At 40.0% G+C, this 23,188-nt stretch overlaps 1 protein-coding gene across 1 annotated transcript in view; it reads left to right on the top strand.

The window, feature by feature from the left end:
- Nucleotides 1–23,188, top strand: part of LOC124777725 (probable DNA-3-methyladenine glycosylase) — a 76,726-nt gene that overhangs the window by 24,661 nt on the left and 28,877 nt on the right. Inside the window, exon 2 of the mRNA XM_047253223.1 lies at nt 15,400–15,851. Coding sequence (XP_047109179.1) covers nt 15,443–15,851 — 409 coding nt within the window. The 5' untranslated portion in view covers nt 15,400–15,442. The remainder of the gene's footprint in view (nt 1–15,399; nt 15,852–23,188) is intronic.

The raw sequence follows: 23,188 nt of genomic DNA, 5'->3' as shown, positions 1-23,188 counted from the left end.
CTTTGCAGTAAGTAGCTGATGCCTGACTCCACTTTCTTTAATCGAATAGTAACGTATTCAAAATTGAGGAATAATTTTGCCGAGTAATAGGTAGTCTTTCTTACGGGCTCCAAATCTGTTTATAGGGTTCTGGTTCTCCTCAGAAGTAAGTTCGGTTATATATTATGTCATTAACAGTTTTAATGGTTATATAAATCCAATCCTAACGTAAAGGTAGCTACTGTTATGCATCTATATTTCCAAGCGCACATGCACATGGCCATCAGCACTGCTGTTTCTCTTCAGCTAAGTAATGTAGATTTATGACTGGGTACTACGGTGCTATAGTTTTGTATTTGATGTGGCCAGAATTTGGCATGCAGTAGTTTAGTGTCAATAGATTCTGAAGAAGCCCAAATTATTTTGGCTGAAACCTAGGTAAATATTTGTTTCTATTTGCAACTGAGGCTGACGTGTTATATGTTTAATTATCACAGTTGCTGACAGGGCTGCACGATGTTAAAAATTCTTAGGCAAAAATCTGTGTCCACTGACACCCTTATGTCCCATTCATGTAATTTACACCATGAGGGGCTCCATTGTTCATGTCTCACTAGATCAGCACAGGCAAGCGACAAGCGCACCCATGTTCAACAGTATCTTGCAGTTCTCCTCTCCTGGTACTCCTATGACTGCACTGTCCACCTCTACATATGGCTTTTTGGTATCTCATCTTACCGGAAATGATTATAGGTGGGCATCAGGTTCCCTTTGATGTTTAAAATAGGGTTTATCCCCAGTCCTCTACCTCTGAAACTACTGAGACCTCTGCCTCTACCCTCATTGTCCCAAGGCTGGTGACATTGCCTCCTCACATGTCTCGTTTTCTCAGACCTATAACACCTTATTTTGGTTGAGAATGCTGTTTGTCTAACTTGCACTCTGGTTGACATGTCAATTCCTTCACCTTCTATTGCCAATCAGAAAGCTTTGCAGAAATATGTCGGACCTCATGTCTGTACTCATCTTGACATTTCTGCTCAACCTATCATAAAGTCACCTCATTTACTACAGTGTTCTGTCCCAACTCATAAGTACACCCATTGATCTGTATGCAGATTCTTCCACCGAATCCACATGCTTCTTTGTTACCACGCCCAATTGTTCTCTAAAATTTCTGACACCATTCTGCTTCATATACCTGTGGAATAAGACCTTCTTAAATTCCTCATATGTTGTGGCTCCCTTGAGAGCCACCATATATCCCAGGTAAGTGTTTGCTTCTCTTGCTAATCTCAGTTTCGCTACCATTAAAAGGTCCATGTCAGACCATCCTTCCATCTGTGCCAAATTCTATCTTCCACAAATGCTTTGCACATCTTTAGTTGATTTTTCAGAAAAAATATGGAACTAAACTCTTGAGTGACAAATCTATACCTCGCTGTGGCAATTGCGATTTCAGTATTCCACGTAAGTCCATGTTACTTGCTGTCAACTGCACTAACCTTTCTGATAATATGCAAACTGCCTCTGGTTCTGACGTACCTAGTGTCTCTGACTCTGCAGAAGCTTTGTCCTCTCCAACTGACTCTGCAGATGCTTTGTCCTTTCCGACACTCACTTTGAAACACCAGTACTCACAGGGCAAACAAAATAAAATATATTACCTTAGTTCTTATGTCAAATCAGTAACCATTTGGACTCTCAGCAGGGCCTAGCCATATGATTGTAGTGTTTACATGTGAAACATACCACTGGTCTGATTCTGTACATGGTGCTGTATGACCTTCTAAGCTATACTGTTTACATCTAACAACTACCAGCCAATCATGACCACATTACCTCTGAAGTGCGACCGATTAGTTGACTTTTTACATGTAACAAAATTCACCTTACAAAAAGTGTGGCAGTCAAGCTCTTCCCATGACTAAGTATTCAACAACAATTAAATTTTCCGGATTCACCGTACCGTAGGCTGTAGGTACAGATGTTGCTCTAGAAAGGCGGTGTCAGTGAACTGACACCAGTAACTGGAGTCAGTAGATTTGTTTTATGCTTTCAAATACCTTTATTGGAGTTCAAACAGCCAGCATGTCTGGCTGAGGCTGTTGCCTCCCTCATATGTGTGCATGATGTCCCACAATGCTGACAGAAGAGCAGCATGGCTGAGCAGTGGTGTAATGCCACTGCTTCCGTCAGTGATGTCCTCCAGCTTCAGCACCAAGGAAGCAGTGGCTGAGGCACGGCTGTTGTCTCCAACACTGCAGCAGCGTGAACCACAGGAGAAGCCCTGTGGCTGGCAGGCTATGTCCCATGGCTCAGCTTTGTGTCTTGTCTCTCAGGGCAGGCTGTCCTAATGTGAGATCAAACTGCAGATCCTGCTGTGTTATGGATGGCACCCCAAATGTTGTAGCTCTGCAGTGGTAATGTTGCGATTCTGACACTTGAATGTTTCAGTACAAAAGTGTGTAGGTATTTATACACACATGGACGGTACTTGCTTCGACTTTGCTGTGCACTTATACACTAAACACTACTATGATTGCTGGTGTGGAAAGGCTTCAGCCTTCTTCTGCTTAGATGCTGCTGTGTCAACTATTTCCACACCTCACCTCGTGTCTTGCCTCACAACACGCAACAACTGTGTTGTGTTTTGTAAGGCATAACATCCACGCTGACCTTTGTGGGCCCTGCGTGGACAATGCCTGTTTCTTCACTGTCTTGCGGGCCACACAGTGCCACAGTAGCAACTGCCCGTGACTCAGGGCAATGAAAATCACGGGTGTTGCTGGGGCATCAACACATTCAGCAACCATCTGCACTGGCACGCACACAGGGCTACTTCGAGGATGGCCATTGCACTGTACACTGCTGTTGGAAATAAACACTTAATGCTGTCACTGTTTCACTGTGCACAGACCACCTATCTCCCCCACCATTTATCTCACCCACCCTCATGTGTAGTAATGCAGAATAGGCTGGGTCACTACAGTACTATGTAAGGTAGAAAAGAACAGTTGATATCAAGGGGAGCTACAGCCATAATTTTTCTCCAAGGCATGCAGCTTGGCTGTATCGTTAAATGATGATGGCACCCTCTTGGGTAACATATTCTGGTGATAAAATAGTCCTCCATTTAGATCTCCAGGCAGGGGCTACTCAGGAGGATGTCATCATTTGAAGAAGCAAAACTTGCGTTCTACAGGTCAGAGCATGCAAGTTTACATCCCTTAACATTGCAGGTAGTTTAGGAAATTTAAAAATGGAAATGGACAGGTTGAAGTTAAGACATTGTGGGGGGATTCGTGAGTTTGAGGTAGGAGGAACAGGGCTTCTGATCAGGTGAGTACAGGGTTATAAATACAAAATCAAATAGGGGTAATACAGGAGTAGATCCTGAATAAGAAAACAGGAATGCTGGTAAACTATTATGAACAGCATAGTGAATGCATTATCATAGCCAATATAGACACAAAGCCACCAGAGTAGTACAAGTTTATATTCCAGCTATCTCCGCAGATGATGAAGAGATTAAAGAAACGCATTATTAGGTATAAGAAATTATTCAGATAATTAAAGAAGACAAAAATTTAATTCTGTTAGGGGACTGGAATTAGATTGTAGGAAAAGGAAGATAAGGAAAAATAATAGATGAAAATAGAGCAGAAAAGGAATAAAAGAGGAAGCCTCCTGGTAGCATTTTGCACAGAGCATAGTTTAACCATTGCTAATACTTGATTTAAAAATCATGAAATAAGGCTGAAGATGTGGAAGAAACCTGGAGATACCGGAAGGTTTGAGATTCATTATAAAATGGTAGGACAGAGATTTCGGAACCAGATTTCAAACTGTAAGGCATTTTCAGGTGCAGTTGTGGTCTCTGACTACAATTTATTTGTTATTAATTGTTGAGTAAAACTTAAAAAATTGCAAAAAGGTAAGAAATTAAGAAGACAGAACCTGGATAAGTTGAAAAGATCAGAGGTCGTTGAGAGTTTCGTAGTAGGCAACGATTGACTACAACAACAGAAAGGAATACAATGGAAGATGAATGGGTAGCTTTGAGATATCAAACAGGGAAGGCAGCAAAGGATGAAGTAAATAAAAAGGCAAGATCTAGTAGATGATTATCAAGAGCTCAGATGGAAAACCAGTACAAAGCAAATGAGGGAAAGCTGAAAGGTGGATGGAGTATACAGGTGTAGGGAGTCTATGTGAGGGAGATGAACTTGAAGATAGTATTATAGAAATGGAAGAGGACATAGATGAAGATGGGAGATACAATACTGCAAGATGAACGTGACAGAGCTCTGAAAGATCTAAGTTGAAACTGGGCCTCTGGAGTAGATGACATTCCATCAGAACTACTGATATCCTTGGGAGGGCCAGCCACGACAAATCTATTCCACGTGTTGTGCAACACGTATGAGACAGGTGAAATACCCTCAGACTTCAAGAAGAGTGTAATAATTCCAGTTGTGTGGAAAGCAGGTTTGGCACATGTGAGTATTACTGAACGACCAGATTAATAAATCATGGTTGCAAAATATTAACTACAATTATTTACAGAAAAAGGTAAAAACTGGAATAAGCCAACCTCAGGGAAGATCAGTTTGGATTCCAGGGAAATGTAGAAACGTGGGGCAATACCGACCCTATGACTTCTCTTAGAAGTACGTTAAGGAAAGGCAAACTTCCATATATAGTATTTGTAGGCTTAGTGAAAGCTTTTGAGAGCACTGACTGGAATAATCTCTTCGAAACTCTGAAGATAGCAGTTGTGGAATATAGCGAGTGAAAGCCTATTTTCAATTTGTACAGATAGCAATTAGAAGAGTCAAGGGTCCTGAAAGCTAAGCAGTGGTTGAGGAGGAGTGAGAGAGGATTGTAGCCTAATCTTGACGTTATTCATTGTGGACATTGAGTAAGCAGTAGAAGAAACCAAAGCAATATTTAGAGAGGGAATTGAAGTTCTGGGAGAAGAAATAAAAACTTTAAAGCTTGCCAATTACATTGTAATTGTGTCAGAAACTACAAAGAACATGGAAGGACAGTTGAACAGAATGGGAATGGACAGTGTCTTCTAAGAAGAATAGAAGATGAACATCAACAAAAATAAAAGAAAGTTATTGGAATGTAGCAGAATTAAATCTGGCAGTGCTGAGGAGATTAGATTAGAAAATGAGGTTCTTGAAGTAGTTTATGAGCTTTTCCATTTAGCCAGCAAAATAACTGATGATGGCCCAAGTAAAGGTGATGTAAAACACCGACTGGCAATGGCAAGAAAAGTGTTTCTGAAGAAGAGAGATTTATTGAAATCAAATAGCATTAGGAAGTCTTTTCTGAAGGTATTTGTTTGGAGTGTAGTCATGTATGGAAGTGAAGTGTGGATGATAAAAAGTTTAAACAAGAAGAGAATAGAAGCCTTCAAAATGTAGTGCTACAGAAGAATGCTGAATATTAGATGGGTAGATTGCATAACTAATGGACATACTTAACAGAATCACGGAGTACAGAAATTTGTGGCACAAGTTGCCTAAAAGAACGGGTAGGTTGACAGGACACATTCTGGGACATCAAGGGATCACTAGTTCAGTATTGAAGGGAAGTGTGTGTGTGGGGGGGGGGGGGGTGTTAAAAATATAGAGGGAGTGTACGAGATGAAGTTCAAGGGAATATTTATGTTGGAGCACTAGAAGTAGGAAAGAATATTAGTGTTAATGGCAGATAGATAGGTGAAAGAGACTGAGTAGCCATGAGTGCCAGAGTACAGAGCAGCTGAGAGTGGCAAAATAGATATAGAGACAAAATACAGAGAAAAGTGTGGCATTCAGTAGCTAGAAATATGTCAACACAAAATGTGATTGTAAAGAGTCAAGCAGGTTGAAAATTATGTTTCAGTGTCAGGCAAAAACTTTGTAAAGCAATAATTTAAAGCTTCTAAAGTTTTCATGATAGTCATAAAAAGAAGGTTAATGAAATTCTGGTACTGAAAACAGTTAAACTAAACTGGTTCTAGGCCAAAACAAACTATTTATAATGTGGGAGGAAGTTAGTGGCTTTCAGCCACCATTGCAAGGCCATCTTCTGAAGTTTGTGAATGTAGCCCACAGTCAAGAAAAAGATAAGTTATTGGATGTAACAGACAGTGTTGACTTAAGACAGGAGGTGACATCACAAAAGGCAGTAAACAGTAGGTCCCTCCTCTGCCCCACACTGTTATTTACTGAAGGAGGAGGAGTTGATGGAGAACCCAAGAGTCTCTCACATACATCTCCAAATGACAAACATGCAAACGAGTGTTCTAAAATAGTGTTCTGCGTGTGAAAAGAAGTCAAAGAGTGTAACCAAAAAGGAGAAAATAGAGACGAAAATGCGGTCATAGAATAGGTAGCATTTGGCAGATGATGTTGAGGACTAACACCACAGAGGCCATCCCTGTACAGTAGGAGCCCCATGAGCTGAGAGCTCCAGAACTGAATTCAGTATACAAAGAGATCATAGAACCTGAGAAGATGTATTACATCAAACTGTTAGGAGATGACTGCATGATGCAAATCTCCATTCACAACAACCATGGTGAGGAATACCCCAGAATTGGCATCAGGTGTCGTTAATGGATAAACTTGGATCTGTGTGTTCCCTGATAAGTGCACGTGTTTCAAAACAACCCATTAGTATCAAATGCCTCCAACACTGTGTTCCACATGGGCAACAATGTGTGCTGGAGTGATGTTCTGGGTGACATTACATGGGGCCATTGTAACCTCTCTTGGTTGTTGGATGTAATCTCACTCCTTTGTAGTACAGGGATGGAATTTGCAACCCAAAGTCTGACTGTGTAGCCAACATTTTGGTGTTTATCCTGATGGATGATAAACTGCATGCTCATTATGCTCTTGTCATGAACATGTTCTTATAACATAGTAGGGTAACGAGAATGGAGTGGCTTGCCTGTTCCCTGGCATGAGCCACATAGAACTTGTGTGGGATTGATTTAAAAGAGTTGTTCTTGGATGTCAGCAGTGACAAAATATTTTGCAAAATGAGTGTGTATGCATGCCTCAGATAAAATTTTTGGTTTCTATATCACAAATTTTGAAATAACAGGGTGATGCAAAACTTTTGTTGGTGTGTATATAAGAGTGTAAAATATTGTTTTTCTGTGTATGTTTATATTTTTCTTTATCCGAGTAAAATCTGTTGTCATTCTGCAAAAACTAAAAGCCCATATAAAGAATTAATACAAAACAGTAAATTAAGCAGTAGTTAAATGAGCAATACAGTAATTTTCAAGAATTTTTAGTGAAGTATAATGGTATAGAATTTTATGAAAAAAATGAAGAGTGATCGGGAAATGTACTTACTGTTTAAAATTCCTGGTGTTTCAAAACCGATTGGGGCAGTATGAGACATTGCTCGTGTACTTGTTTTGGTAAGCAGTGCTTAGAGCATGTCGACAGAAAGTTTTCGGGAAGAATACAAAGGGCACAAACTAAAACTTAGATGAATTTCAAAGAGCACAAGAGTAAGAATTAAGGGAGAATTATTTCAGATAGTGTTCTGGAGGCGTTTCCACTGGAGGAAGCCATATAGCACAGTAAAATTTTGGTGGAAAAATTATTGGCAAACTGGCTTGTCTGATGTCAGGAAAGTTATAAGTAGGAGCAACAGACCATTATGTAGGAGAAAACACGTTGGGAGCTTGGCTGAGGTTACACCTATACCAGATGACAGTCCCTCTTAGTTACATCATAAGCTGGTTTTTGAACATTTGACCTTGATTAAGCGTGAAAACGTACAGTCACATAGGCAGTGCCTTTAATTAGTGTACCAAAGTATATTTTAGCTGGTGACAATATTTACAGAATTAGGCAGAAATGCGTTAACTGAACCTGGCTTACAGCTCTCAATACATCATCACACACCCAAATGTCTGTAGTGGAATGATACTAATTATTTAGTTGTATACTGGTTCACTGTTACCATTGACTGTCACTGGTGGCCATCTAGCTATGACTGTGAGGTCAGCATATTTTGTGTCATAGAAAAATCATGTGAGTAATTGTAGGCAGTTCCAAAATGATCCTGGCGGTTTGTGTCTAAATCTCATGTGCCAGAGCAGCAAAATTGATTATAATGGTATGTGCGAGCAGCTAATTCAGTAGCATGAAACTGTCTTGTCAGTTGAAATTAGTTTCAACCTCACAAGCTCCTTGAATTCTAATGAGTGCTATAGTCAATCTTACATAAATGTTGTGACTTATGTACACCAATTTAATTGAATGGCAAACGTCCTAATAATAATTTGATTTTACCAAACTAGTTTGTTCTTTCTTTAATGTGTACCTGCCCTTTCTGGAGTATTGTGGCATTCGTGCAAAGCTCCATCGGGTTCACATATGGGAGCACAGTGTCAGAACAACTGCATAACAGGTAAGGACAAGTAGGCCAACAGGCAGCTGGACTCAAGTGCGCAGCATCCGAAGGTAGGATTGTGTTGTAATTATACCACACACCTTGGTAAGACTACTACTTATCACCTCAGGCAGGTTGTTTGAGATGACATTGCAAATGTGAATCTCTGGCTGAAACTTCCTCTTGATGTAAATTCATTTTTTCAAAAAATTCCAGAACATTCATAATTTTTTGCCATTGTTGTGTTTGACCGAATTGCGGTTGGCATTCCTGAACACACCAGCATTTTTAATTTTTAATTGTCGGAAGCTTCATTGTTGTATGTCTGTTAGTTATTGTTCAGTGCTGTGTTGAGTAACATGTTGTGTTGCACAGTTTCTGAATTTCAAGATGGCAAAGTTAGAGAAACAACATGTCCGTAGTAAACTTTGCGTGAAACTCAAGAAAACCTTTACAGAGACACATCAAATGAGGTAGGAAGTCTACGATGATGAGCACTTAAACCATACTGAATGTTATGAATGGTCCACATGGTTTAAAAATGGCTGGCCAGAAGTTAAAAGACGACCCTCAATCAGGATGCCCTTCGACATCACTCATGTCAGGAATATCAACGAAATTGTGCTTGCAAGTTGAAGACAGATTGACTGAGAGATTGGAGCAGAATGTAACATTTCAGTTGGATCATGTCATAAAATCCTGACATAGCATCTTGGAATGCATTGTTTTGCTGCCAAGTTCATCCCACGGCTTATGAGTCAAGACCAGAAGAATCTTCGTCTCGCAATCTGTGAAGAGCTTTTGGATCGCGCAACTGAGAATGAGATGTTTCTTAAGAGAATCATAACTGGTAATGAGCTGTGGGGCTACAGTTATGGTGTTGAGACTAAGGTTCAGTGTTCACAATTGGTTGGGAAAGGTTCTCCAAGACCAGCAAAAGCTCCTCAGGTTAGGTCAAATGTCAAAGCCATGCTGATAGTTTTATTTGATGTTGAAGGATTAATTCATCGTGAATTTGTGCCACAGGGACAAACTGTTAATTGATAGTTCTATCGGGGCATGTTACATCGCCTGCGAGAAAATGTGAGAAGGAAATGTGGGGAGACAATTCATGGCTCCTGCATCATGATAACGCACCCACACATTCATCCCTGTTGGTGCATGACTACTGCACAGAAAAAGAAATCACTGTGCTGCCTCATACTCCATACTCTCCAGACCTGGGTCCTGCAGACTTTTTTTTGTTTCCAGAGTTGAAAAGCCCCATTGAAAGGAAGAAGATTTGCAACAATAGACAAGATAAAAGAAAATTCACGGACAGCACTTCATGCGATCCAGAAAAAGGCATACCGAGATGCTTCCAGTAGGGAAAACGGAGTTGGGAGCAGTGTATCAATTGTGTCAGAGAATATTTCGAAAGAGACTTTGCCAAAGGTCAAGTTCACTTTTTGCCTTGATGAATCATTAAATCTGGCAAAGATTTTACATGTTACATTAAATGGTCTTTTGATGTGGTCATCATTTGCACAAGATGTAATTGAGATAAAGTAAATGCTGGGGTATTTTTGTCAGCAAAATGCAGTTCAGGAGAGTTAATAATGGGGTCTAAATAGGGTATTACTAAAGACCTCCAGAATTCTGATGATCTTTCTGCTGAGGGACTTCCTCGATATTGCTGTCTCCCAGCTACATGTGGCATGGTTTTTATATCCTCCAAACCAAGTTTTTCAGCAATGACAGTAGCATCCTTCATAATTTTGTCTGCAACTTATTCAGGACTATCATGATAAGTTTTCAACAGTTGTAAAATTAATTTAATATGCTGCAGTTCCTTGGCTGCATCCAAAGCAAAGGATTGGAGAATATCGATGACTGGTTCCATCAAAGCTGAATATTTGGATATTAAAATCAAGCTAAGAATAAATGAAAAGCCCGAAGCAGCCACATGGAGATGGAAAGCAGTTTTTATAGTCAAACTGTTCATTTGATAACGATTCTAAGGATATCATTAAACAGAAAAATTCTCCTTAAGAACTATGACATTTTTGTGTTTCCGATTCCACCTTGTTTCACATACTTTGGAAATGTTAGGTACCTTAATAACATCTTTCACAAGGTCAAGATTTTCTTTTGCCAAAAAGCCATTGATGGTCTGTGGAATTCATTTAGTGTCTAGAGCTTTCGGCTCAATAAATCCAACAAACGTTTCTTCAGCTTTGTAGGATTATGCATCAAAGTCCAATCAATAATTGTTCATTTCAAGAGGTATAAAATGTTCCATCCACTGTACTTGGAGTCACAAATGGCAGCAGTTGAGTTTAGGGCTGTTCTGCACACCAACATCACACATCCCCTGACAGCCAGTCAGCATTCAGTAGCACTCTCCTACGAATATCGTAGGCAATGTGAGTATTAAATGTGATTGTAGTGAGTTATTTAGTGAATTTTAATTCCATCTGTTGTAAGTTGTCATGCCCAATGGTAATGTTAAGCAAGAAATTCTACACAGGCAAGTGAGAGACATAATTTGCAGGATCCACGCTTTCATTAAGAGGAGAGCACAAGTATGCGCATATTGTAACTCGTTTGCAACCGACAATAATGCAGTCTCCGTCCATGCCTCAACCTGCAAGGACTGCCATCATTCGTGAATCAGCACATAGTACAATATACATTTTTGCCTTTTTCACTTTCTTTGTAATATCTGCCTCAGGCAACCCCATGTCATTTGTTATATTGACCGGTCACTAGCTTTCCTTCTTTTTCCTGTGCATGATGTGTTTCTTCAGTGCCACATATCCTGATTCAATTCATACCTTGTATAACTCTTCCACAATTCCTTCTCCACAATGCTCATCTCTCAGAGCTAAGTCATAAGCTCTCAAAATATAAGACAAGAAATAATTGATGTAATTATTTTCCTGTTTTCTTTTACATTTTTCTGGGAATACTTATTAATTTGTGCAACCATTGGAACACTTGAAAGAAAAGCTCCATCTGCTTCCAGTGCCACTCTATGAAAGTGGGTTTCTATGTGCTTCTTGCACTGGTTGTGAATGTCTTTGAACTTGCAGAATGGCCTTATGAGGTCCCAATATGCCTCTAACAGAGTTCAGATTCGGCAGAAACAACTTACAATATTTACAAAAGTGCATTTTTTGTACCAGCAGTGTGCCAGCTGTGGCGAGTAAGTTTCCAACCAGCAATAAGTGAATTTTTGCTTTAAATGTGTGGCAACTTTCACAAATTTATTAGACACTGGAAGTGTCTAATGACCTTCCAGTAAGTCTTTCTTTCATTAGGTCGATAAAACTGATGCTCAATCAACATATGAACAAATATCAATTCCATAGCAGTCATCCAGTGCAGAATCTGTATCAGGGTCCAGTTTCAAATTTGCAAAAGGCTAATTCTATCATGAACTTTTGAAATGCTATTGCACACTAACCCACCATCAGATTATGAGAAAATTGGCAGTCAGTGACTGTCAATGTTTTCCCCCTACCCCTATCACAAACATATCTTTGGAAGTTTTGATGGGCCACCCATGCAGTCGTTAGAAGATAGAACACCAGCACAAGGGTTCTAAATTAGTTTTTGAGACTGAGAGTCGTTATTGTGAAATAAAAGTTTCTCTCATTCTCTACATCTTCATCCTCCATATCACTATAAAGCTTCTGTCTTCAGTTTCTTCTTTACACACACACACACACACACACACACACTGCAAAATGGAAAATATTAAAGAACTGATATTTTATTATATTGATTTTCAGTTGAGCGCTTTATCCAACACACCACCAGCCCTGCTTCCTACCATTCTAACACAAGATTTGTTCAAAAATATTTCTTCCTTTTTTCGTAGCACTTGATAAAATAATGTTAAATTTGCTAAGGTAAGGCTAAAAACAAATAATTTTGAATTTTATTTTGTACTATTCTTACCAAAATGAAAAAGAATCTGATTAGACTTTTCGATAATTTCCTATCAGCAATTTGAAAACATGGTGACAGATCAGTGTGAATAGGGTATGGGTATGGGTTGAAAAGTTTTTCAGGTTTAAACAGGGGTAGGGCCTGGCCTTCTCAGATCTGGCATTCTGCTGATGGATTACAATGCGGGGCCACACATGGCGACGGCAATGCAAAACCATATTGCAACTCTTGGTTGGGAGTACCTACACCATCCACCTTACAGTCCGGATCTTGCACAAAGTGACTTCTATCTGTTTCCTGCTTTGAAGAAGACTCTCGGCGGAAGGCACTTTGGCACCAATACTGATGTCAAACAAGCCATTCAATGCTTCTACCAGTTTTTCCATTCTTCTCTTAAGAATCTGCATTAGTATTTTGCAACCAAGACTTATTAAATCCATAGTTCAGTCATTTTCATACCTGTCAGCAGCTGCTTTCTTTGTAATACCTTCAAACCTGAGGGTATTTTACCTGTCTCAACATCTTGCGCACCAGATGGAAGAGTTTTGTCAATTTCTGACAAAATATCACCTACTCCCGGTGCCTTGTTTTGATGTAGATCTTTCAAAGTTTTGTCAAATTCTTCTGGCAGTATCGTGTCTCTTATCTTCATGTTTCTAATAATATTGCTTTGAAGTTCATCTCCCTTGTATAGACCCTCTACATACTCCCACCTTTCAGCTTTCCCTTCTTTGCTTTGGACTGGTTTACCACCCGAGCTCTTGATATTCAAATAGCTGCTTCTCTTTTTACCAAATATCTCTTTAATTTTTCTGTAGCAGTATCTGTCTTTCCCCTAGTGAAATATTCTTCTAAATCTTTACATTTGTCCTCTAGCCATTTCTGCTTAGCAATTTTGCACCTCCTGTCTGGCTCATTTTTTAAGCATTTGTATTCCCTTTCACCTGCTTCATTTGCTGATTTTTTTTTTTTTTTAATTTTCTCCTTTCATCAATTAAATTCAATATCTCTTGTGTTATCAAAGGATTTCTACTATGCCTTGTCTTTTTACCTATTTGATCCTCTGCTGCCTTCACTATTTCATCTGTTAAATCTACCCATTTGTCTTCTACTGTATTCCTTTCCCCCATTGCAGTCAGTCATTGCCCAATACTCGCTATGAAGCACTCAACAAATTCTGGTTCTTCTACTTATCCAGGTCCCATCTCTTTAATTTCCTACCTTTTTCTAATTTCTTCAGTTTTAATCTACAGTTAACCAATAAATTGTGGTCAGAGTACACATCTGCCCCCGTAAATGCCTTACAATTTAAAAACTGGTTCCTAAATATCTGTCTAGCAATTATATGATCAGTCTGAATGAAACCTTATTTTGTCTCCAGGTGTCTTCCACATATACAGCCTTGTGTTATGACTCTTAAACCAAGTTTAGCAATGATTAAATTATGTTCTGTACAAAATTCTACCAGGTGGCATCCTTTTTCATTTCTTTCCCCCAGTCCATATCCACTTACTATTTGTCCTTCTCTTCCTTTTCCTACTATCGAATTCCAGTCCCTCATCACAATTAAATTTTCATCTCATTTAACTCTTTGAATAATTTCTTTTACTTTGATCTCATCATACATTTCTTCAATCTCTTCATCATCTGTGGAGCTAGTTGGCATGTACTTAAGAGTGTACTGTGATAGGTGTGGGCTTCGTGTCTGTCTTAGCTGTGATAATCCATTCTTCATACTGTTCATAATAGCTTACTCACATTCCTATTCTCTTCTTCATGATTAATCCTACTCCTGCATTACTCCTATTTGACTTTGTATTTATAATCCTGTATTCACCTGACCAGAAGTACTGTTCCTCCTGCCACAGAACTTCACTAACATCCACTATATCTAGCTTCAACCTATCCATGTCCCATTTTAAATTTTCTAACCTACCTGCCCGGATAAGAGAGCTAACATTCCACACTCCGATACGTAGAATGTCAGATTTGTTCCTCCTGATGACGACATCCTCCTGAGTAGTCCCCACTCAGGGATCAGGATGGGTGACTATTTTACCTCTGGAATATTTTATCAAATAGTAAGCCGTCATCATTTAATCATACAACCAGCACACCAAGGCCTTTTTGGTTGATGTTACAAGGCCAGATTAGTCAATCATGCAGACTGTTGCCCCTCAGGAATCACACATTTATCTGGCCTCTCAACAAATACCCCTCCACTGTGGTTGTACCTGTGGTACGGCTATCTGTATCACTGAGGCACACAAGCCATCCCATCTACAGCAAGGTTCATGGTTCATTGGGGGGGGGGGAGTGATACAACATGTATTCAGGCATCAAGGAATAACTTCCATTGGAATAAGGCCAACAAATAATGGAGGATGTTGCAAACCAGTCAGGAGACTGATTAGGTCTCCCCCCCATCCCCACCCCATAAAAAAAAACCACCTACATCACAAAGATAAAAGAAAGCTTCTTTCAGTGAAAGATGTAATTGTGATTGTTGTGCCACAATAGTCTTTATTCTATTATTTTATCTGGTCTTTCTATTTGCTTTCAAAAGTTATTTTAGTCTTTTTTTCTGTTATCTTTGTAAAGTCTCGCATCACAAAAACGTTGTACATCTGTTGATTTTACCTGAGAACTATTAGGAAAGAAATAGCAATTTGTTTCTTTGCCGTCTTAATACTTTTCAACTCACTGAAAAGTGCTTTGGTTATGTAGCTTGTTATGTACGTTATTTTATAAATTATGAGAATGCTGTTATAGCCTTGCCTTTGGGAGGGGGGGGGGGCAGATAGTGTATTTCAAAACGTCTTCTTGTGCAGTATACCCAGTGTGTTTTTGTTCACCTGTCGTCTTGTAATTTTTTTTATAAAAATTGTAAAAGATTATACTTAGCACCTTTCAAAAGTACCATTTGCAGCCATGGCACCACCATTAGCCACACCATTCATTTTGTTAAGCTATAATCTTGTTTTTGTAGCATATTAAACCTAAATATTTCTCAATGTCATCAAAATAGAATTGTTGGCAAATATGTAAATTTGGTTCACATTGCAGGCTTCCATTTTATACTCTTGGATTAAAGCATCATTTATCTCCCATGAAGAGAACAAGAGAGAAAACATCAAAAGGAAAAAAGAGAATTGAAACAGAAGCTACAAGTTGTTACTTTCCAGCAGCTACTGAGAAGGAAATTGGTGCTGTAAACTCCAATCTGGTGATCTCAGAAACATGTGGAAGCATCAGATTAAAGGAAGAGTTCTTTGACACATACTGTGAAGACTTAGCCAGGAACCTCATAGGGAAAGTACTTGTGAGAAAATTTGATAATAGAACCTTGAAAGCTAGAATTGTTGAAACAGAATCTTACCTTGGTGGTGTTGACAAGGCTTCACATTCTTACAATGGGAAAATTACTGAGAGAAACAAACCAATGTTCATGAAACCTGGAACAACTTATGTATATTTCACATATGGAATGTACCATTGCTTCAACATTTCTAGTCAAGGTAGGCATGACATAAAATTAGTTTTTGTATCTTTACAAATAGGGTACCAAATTATATAAAAAAATTATTCAGCTTGAATTTATTGATAAGTTGGAAGAATTACATAATTATAACTTTGCAAGCTCAGCCACTGCCATTTGCTGAAACAAAACCTTTGTCCTAATTGCTAAATTAATAGACAGCAAGAGACAAGGAGGTGGTGGTGATGGGGGCAGAGGGGAGGCAACATATCTCGAGTTATGTACCTATCCGTATCCACATAATGCTAAAAAGGAAGGTAGCAAGAAATCTAATGTAGAAATGAGGAAGACAATAACCCAGAAGATAATGAGTTGGTACTTAGCTGTACCTTTAGGGAAGAAACAAAGCTACATAGTCCATACATTCATAACAGTATATAAGGCAACAGAATTAATATTTTTGTCACATGCAGTTTTTATAGTATGCAGACTGTTGTTATTGATTGGCAATGGAAAGTCTTTATTGGAATATAAGTAATTTAAGATGTAAAGATAACAAGTCATTAAATAGTTGAGATGCTAAGCTGCCAATAGCCATATAAACTAGACTGAAAAAGTTGGTAGCATTCAGATGAATGTTTCTTCAGAGTTATATAGCGTACATATGCCTGTATGGCTACATTGTCTCAGCTGATTACAGTGTGCTGGCACAACAGCTCGACTGAGGTGAGAGGTTGTGTCAGGTTGAGTGGTCAATAGGGAGATAGCAAATGCTTGGGGTAGGAATGTGGCACTGCTGAGCTCATTCTGGCTGCATGTTCTACATCTACATCTACATCCATACTCCGCATGCCACCTGACGTTGTGTGGCGGAGGGTACCTTGAGTACATCTATCGGTTCTCCCTTCTATTCCAGTCTCGTATTGTTTGTGGAAAGAAGGATTGTCGGTATGCCTCTGTGTGGGCTCTAATCTCTTTGATTTTATCCTCATGGTCTCTTCACGAGATATATGTAGGATGGAGCAATATACTGCTTGACACCTCGGTGAAGGTATGTTCTCGAAACTTCAACAAAAGCCCGTACCGAGCTACTGAGCGTCTCTCCTGCAGAGTCTTCCACTGTAGTTTATCTATCATCTCCGTAACGCTTTCGTGATTACTAAATGATCCTGTAACGAAGCGCGCTGCTCTCCGTTGGATCTTCTCTATCTCTTCTATCAACCCTATCTGGTACGGATCCCGCACTGCTGAGCAGTATTCAAGCAGTGGGCGAACAAGTGTACTGCAACCTACTTCCTTTGTTTTTGGATTGCATTCCCTTAGAATTCTTCCAATGAATCTCAGTCTGGCATCTGCTTTACCAACGATCAACTTTATATGATCATTCCATTTTAAATCGCTCCTAATGCGTACTCCCAGATAATTTATGGAATTAACTGCTTCCATTTGCTATATTGTAGCTAAATGATAAGGGATCATTCTTTTTATGTATTCGCAGCACATTACACTTGTCTAAATTGAGATTCAATTGCCATTCCCTGCACCATGTGTCAATTCGCTGCAGATCCTCCTGCATTTCAGTACAATTTTCCATTGTTACAACCTCTCGATATACCACAGCATCATCCGCAAAAACCCTAAAATGCTAAAAAGGAAGGTAGCAAGAAATCTAATGTAGAAATGAGGAAGACAATAACCCAGAAGATAATGAGTTGGTACTTAGCTGTACCTTTAGGGAAGAAACAAAGCTACATAGTCCATACATTCATAACAGTATATAAGGCAACAGAATTAATATTTTTGTCACATGCAGTTTTTATAGTATGCAGACTGTTGTTATTGATTGGCAATGGAAAGTCTTTATTGGAATATAAGTAATTTAAGATGTAAAGATAACAGGTCATTAAATAGTTGAGATGCTAAGCTGCCAATAGCCATATAAACTAGACTGAAAAAGTTGGTAGCATTCAGATGAATGTTTCTTCAGAGTTATATAGCGTACATATGCCTGTATGGCTACATTGTCTCAGCTGATTACAGTGTGCTGGCACAACAGCTCGACTGAGGTGAGAGGTTGTGTCAGGTTGAGTGGTCAATAGGGAGATAGCAAATGCTTGGGGTAGGAATGTGGCACTGCTGAGCTCATTCTGGCTGCATGTTCTACATCTACATCTACATCCATACTCCGCATGCCACCTGACGTTGTGTGGCGGAGGGTACCTTGAGTACATCTATCGGTTCTCCCTTCTATTCCAGTCTCGTATTGTTTGTGGAAAGAAGGATTGTCGGTATGCCTCTGTGTGGGCTCTAATCTCTTTGATTTTATCCTCATGGTCTCTTCACGAGATATATGTAGGATGGAGCAATATACTGCTTGACACCTCGGTGAAGGTATGTTCTCGAAACTTCAACAAAAGCCCGTACCGAGCTACTGAGCGTCTCTCCTGCAGAGTCTTCCACTGTAGTTTATCTATCATCTCCGTAACGCTTTCGTGATTACTAAATGATCCTGTAACGAAGCGCGCTGCTCTCCGTTGGATCTTCTCTATCTCTTCTATCAACCCTATCTGGTACGGATCCCGCACTGCTGAGCAGTATTCAAGCAGTGGGCGAACAAGTGTACTGCAACCTACTTCCTTTGTTTTTGGATTGCATTCCCTTAGAATTCTTCCAATGAATCTCAGTCTGGCATCTGCTTTACCAACGATCAACTTTATATGATCATTCCATTTTAAATCGCTCCTAATGCGTACTCCCAGATAATTTATGGAATTAACTGCTTCCATTTGCTATATTGTAGCTAAATGATAAGGGATCATTCTTTTTATGTATTCGCAGCACATTACACTTGTCTAAATTGAGATTCAATTGCCATTCCCTGCACCATGTGTCAATTCGCTGCAGATCCTCCTGCATTTCAGTACAATTTTCCATTGTTACAACCTCTCGATATACCACAGCATCATCCGCAAAAACCCTCAGTGAACATCCGATGTTATCCCCAAGGTCATTTATGTATATTGTGAATAGCAGCGGTCCTACAACACTCCCCTGCGTCACACCTGGAATCACTCTTACTCCGGAAGACTTCTCTCCATTGAGAATGACATGCTGCATTCTGTTATCTAGGAACTCTTCAATGCAATCACACAATTGGTCTGATAGTCCATATGCTCTTACTTTGTTCATTAAACGACTGTGAGGAACTGTATCAAACGCCTTGCGGAAGTCAAGAAACACAGCATCTACCTGTGAACCCGTGTCTACGGCCCTCTGAGTCTCGTGGACGAATAGTGCGAGCTGGGTTTCACACGATCGTCTTTTTCGAAACCCATGCTGATTCCTACAGAGTAGATTTCAAATAGTTTGGGTCTGTTTGTCACCAGAAGGTCTAATATGTTATCGCCATGAGTCAGTTCTCTGTTTAACTGCTCAAGGTAGTTTTCGGATACAGCACTTAAAAAAATTTCACTGGATTCTTTGTCCCTGCCACCCGTTATGAACGTTAGAGTCTTCTAGTCTACATCCAGCAAATTAAAATATCCACCCAGAACTATAACATGGTGGGGAAATCTACTCGAAATATTTTCCAAATTATTCTTCAGGTGCTCAGCCACAACAGCTGCTGAGCCAGAGGGCCTAAAGAGACATCCAATTACCATGTCTGAGCCTGCTTTAACCGTGACCTTCACCCAAATTATTTCACATTTAGGATCTCCATCAATTTCCTTCGATATTGAGGGAGTTGTCTACTGTGCACAATACATGGAGGAGTGGATTGGGCGTTGGGAGGGGGAAATAGGACAGAAGAAGATGGAGAGTGTGGAGAAGAGGGTGTGATTTCAGCAAGAGTTAAGGTCAGGATCATACAATGAGGGTATGGTGTCAGTATAACCTAGAGGATTACAGGATCAGAGTCACAGAAATTATTTAGGAATAAAGGAGATGAGTTCTCATTTTTTTGTAATGACAATTCCCATATGCATAATTCAGAGAACCTGGTGTGGGGGAGAGGGAGTAGGGTGTGAAGAATCCAGTGTTTCGGGTCATGGAACAGCCATTGAAATCTTGTGCTTGGCATCACAGCTACTTATTGTGCCTAGAATCCTTCCTACTCCTCCCAGTAATGTCTTCCACCACCTACCCATGTCAGCATAACGTAGTCCACCCTTCTACCACAGCTATTCCCACCCCCTTGTCACATGTGTCATTCTCTAGTGAAAGACCTCGATGCAATAACTGTGAAACACATACCCAGTATATACTACTACAGGCCTATTACAGGCTTATGCTAACCTACCAGAAGCAGGGCCACATGTGAAGGCAGTCATGTCATATACCAGCTGTGTTGTAATTTCTGCACAGTATTTTATGTAGGTGTGCTCACAAACCCACTGTCCACACAAATGAATGGCCACCACCAAACTGTGCCCAAAGAGCAGAATTGACCACACAGTGGCACAACTTGCTGGTTTGCACAGCATGCATGATTTCAGTGGCAGCCTTACAACCTGTGTTATCTGAATCCATCCCTTCAACACCATCTTCTTTGAGCTGCATGGATGGAAGTTGTCATTACAAAACATCCTTCAATCTCATAATTCTCATGGCCTCAATCTCTGCTAGTCTTGCCCCACATCCAGCACTGCACCTGTCCCATGATCATGACTTCACTCATCCTGTGTCCTCTTATGTCCAGCTGCCCTCATCCTCTGTTCTATCTCCCTCCACTCCTCCATGATATTGTATGCTATGGACAGCTCACCCTGTCTGCAGGCTCAACAAGTTCATCAATGACATCTTCCTATCATGAGCAACAGCTGCAACTCCCTCCCAGCCATCAGCCACCATTTCCTAATCTTCCTTCCCACTCCCCAACTGCTTCTCCCCCCACCCACATCACGTGACACAACCTGTCAACCTCAGTTGAACTGCAGTCTTGGCACATGAACCCAGTGTGGAAAATGTAGTCACACAGGTTTACGTACGAGATCCATTCAAAAAATTCCACAACATTCATCATTTCACACCAATGGTGTGTTGGAGTGAAATGCGGTTGGCATCCCTGCACACGCCTGTGTTTAATGTGTAACTGCCAGAAGTTTCATTATTGTATGTCTGTTTGCTAGTGTTCAGTGCTGTATTGATTAGAACGTTGTGTCACACAATTTGTGATTTTTGTGATGGCAGAGTTAGAGGAGTAACGCATCTGAATTAAATTTTACGCGAAACTCAAGAAAACCTTTACAGAAACACACCAAATGGTGCTGGAAGCCTATGATGATGAATGCTTAAGCCGTATTCAGTGGTACGAATGGTTCACATGGTTTAAAAATGACTGGACAGAAGTTAATGATGACCCTTGTTCAGGGCATCTTTGACATATACTGACGGCACTCATGTCAGGAAGACCAAGAAATTGCAGAATAATGTAACATTTCATTTGGCTCATGTCATTGAAATCCTGACACAACCTCTCAGAATACATCGTATTGCTGCCAAGTTCATCCTACGGCTCATGAATCAAGACCAGAAAGACATTTGCCTCACAATATTTTGGATCGCGCAGATGAGAATGAGATGTTCTTTGAGAGAATCATAGTGGTGATGAGATGTGGGGCTACAGCTATGGTGTGAGACCAAAGTTCAGTCTTCGAAGTGGGTCAGCGAATGTTCTTGAAGACCAAAAAAATTCAGCAGGTCAGGTCAAATGTCAGAGCTATGCTGATAATTTTGTTTGACATTGTAAGATTAGTTCATCATGATTTCATGCCACAGCGACAAACTGTTAATTGCTGGTACTATCAGGACATATTGCGATGCATGCGAGAAAATGTGAGAAGGAAATGGCCTGAATTGTGGTGAGACAATTCATGATTCTCACATCACCATAACGCACCTGCACATTCATCCCTGTTGGTGTGTGACTTATTGCACAAAAAACGAAATTACTGTGCTATCTCATCCTCCATACTCTCCAGATCTGGCCCCTGTGCATTTTTTTTGTTTTTATTTATTTATTTTTTTCTCCCCCAAAGTTGAAAAACCCATTGAAAGGACAAAAGAGGAGGTGGGAAAATTCACAGACGGCACTCTTTGTGCTATCCAGTTAGAGACATACCAAGACTACTCCCAGAAATGGAAGCGACATTGGGAGCAGTGTATCAATTGTGGAGGAGAGTATTTCGAAGGAGACCATGCACAATAAGTAAAAGATAGCATAGAAAAATTTTGTGGATGAAGTTCTGGAACTTTTTAAACAGACCTCAATTATGTGTGTACGTGTACTCTGTAGTTCTGAATAAGGATTTGTCCTAAAGCTAGCAATCCTTTCAGTCTTGTTGATACACTTATTAACAGATTATTGCCTCAACTATTCACTAAGTTTTTATCTGCACTCAAACTTCTGTTATTTTTAGTTGTGCCATACTCTGGACACTGCCAGGAGCTGAGCGCACGACTGCATGTAAGATGTAGACAAAGAGGTGTGATGAGGCTATCCCTGCCATTCCATACTATGCTAGTAGAATCAGTGTGAGTGGTACTTGGAATATATAGGGATGTAGAATAAGACAGTGTCTAAAGAGAATAAACTGTATCTGTGCATAGTATAACATAATTTGTATTTACTATGAGTATATTTACTATGAGTGTTATTACTTTTATGCATGCATCTGTTGTATTGCATATTACCATAAGTTTAAACAATGGAAAGTCCAGATTGGAATATCAACATTATTATGAAAACTGTGGATTGGTACTCACCATAAAGATGACACACTGAATTGAAGAAAGGCACATTGAAAAGTGTTACATGTAAGCTTTTGGCCAAAGCTTCTTCAGAAGAGAAAAACACACACACATTCACACAAGCAAACATACCTCACACACACATGACTGTTATCTCTGGCCAGAATGCAAGTGAGACATGTTGAACAGGAGCAACATTCCAGAACGGGGCAGGGAAGGGGAAGGGATAGCAAGATTTGGGTGGGGAAAGAGGAATCAGCACTACCTGATGGAGTGTGCAGGGACTAGAGATGATGGGACAGGAGTGCCAGGTGTAGTGTCGGGAGGCTGTGTGGGAGGGAAAGAGAGAGAGGGCAAGGAGCTTGAAGGAGAGAAACGGAGAAGGAGAAAAGAGTGGTGGGTGCACCGGCAAAGAGAAACATGCAATGAGGGTGAGACAAGGCAAGTTGTGAGGAGGTGACAGAACGAAGGGAGTGGAAACAGTTGAGTGGAGGGTGCTGGACAGCAGCTTACTGTAGGCTTGAGGTCAGGATGATTTCAGGAGTGAAGAATGTGTTGTAAGCGTAAATCTCATCTGCACAGTGAATAGGTTTGTGGCAATGAAGATGGATTAATAATTGCTTGAAC

This window comes from Schistocerca piceifrons, chromosome 2 (genome assembly GCF_021461385.2).
Source record: "Schistocerca piceifrons isolate TAMUIC-IGC-003096 chromosome 2, iqSchPice1.1, whole genome shotgun sequence".
Lineage (NCBI taxonomy): Eukaryota > Metazoa > Arthropoda > Insecta > Orthoptera > Acrididae > Schistocerca > Schistocerca piceifrons.
The sequence above is the reverse complement of the archived record's forward strand: the minus strand, read 5'-3'. Positions and strand labels throughout refer to the sequence as shown.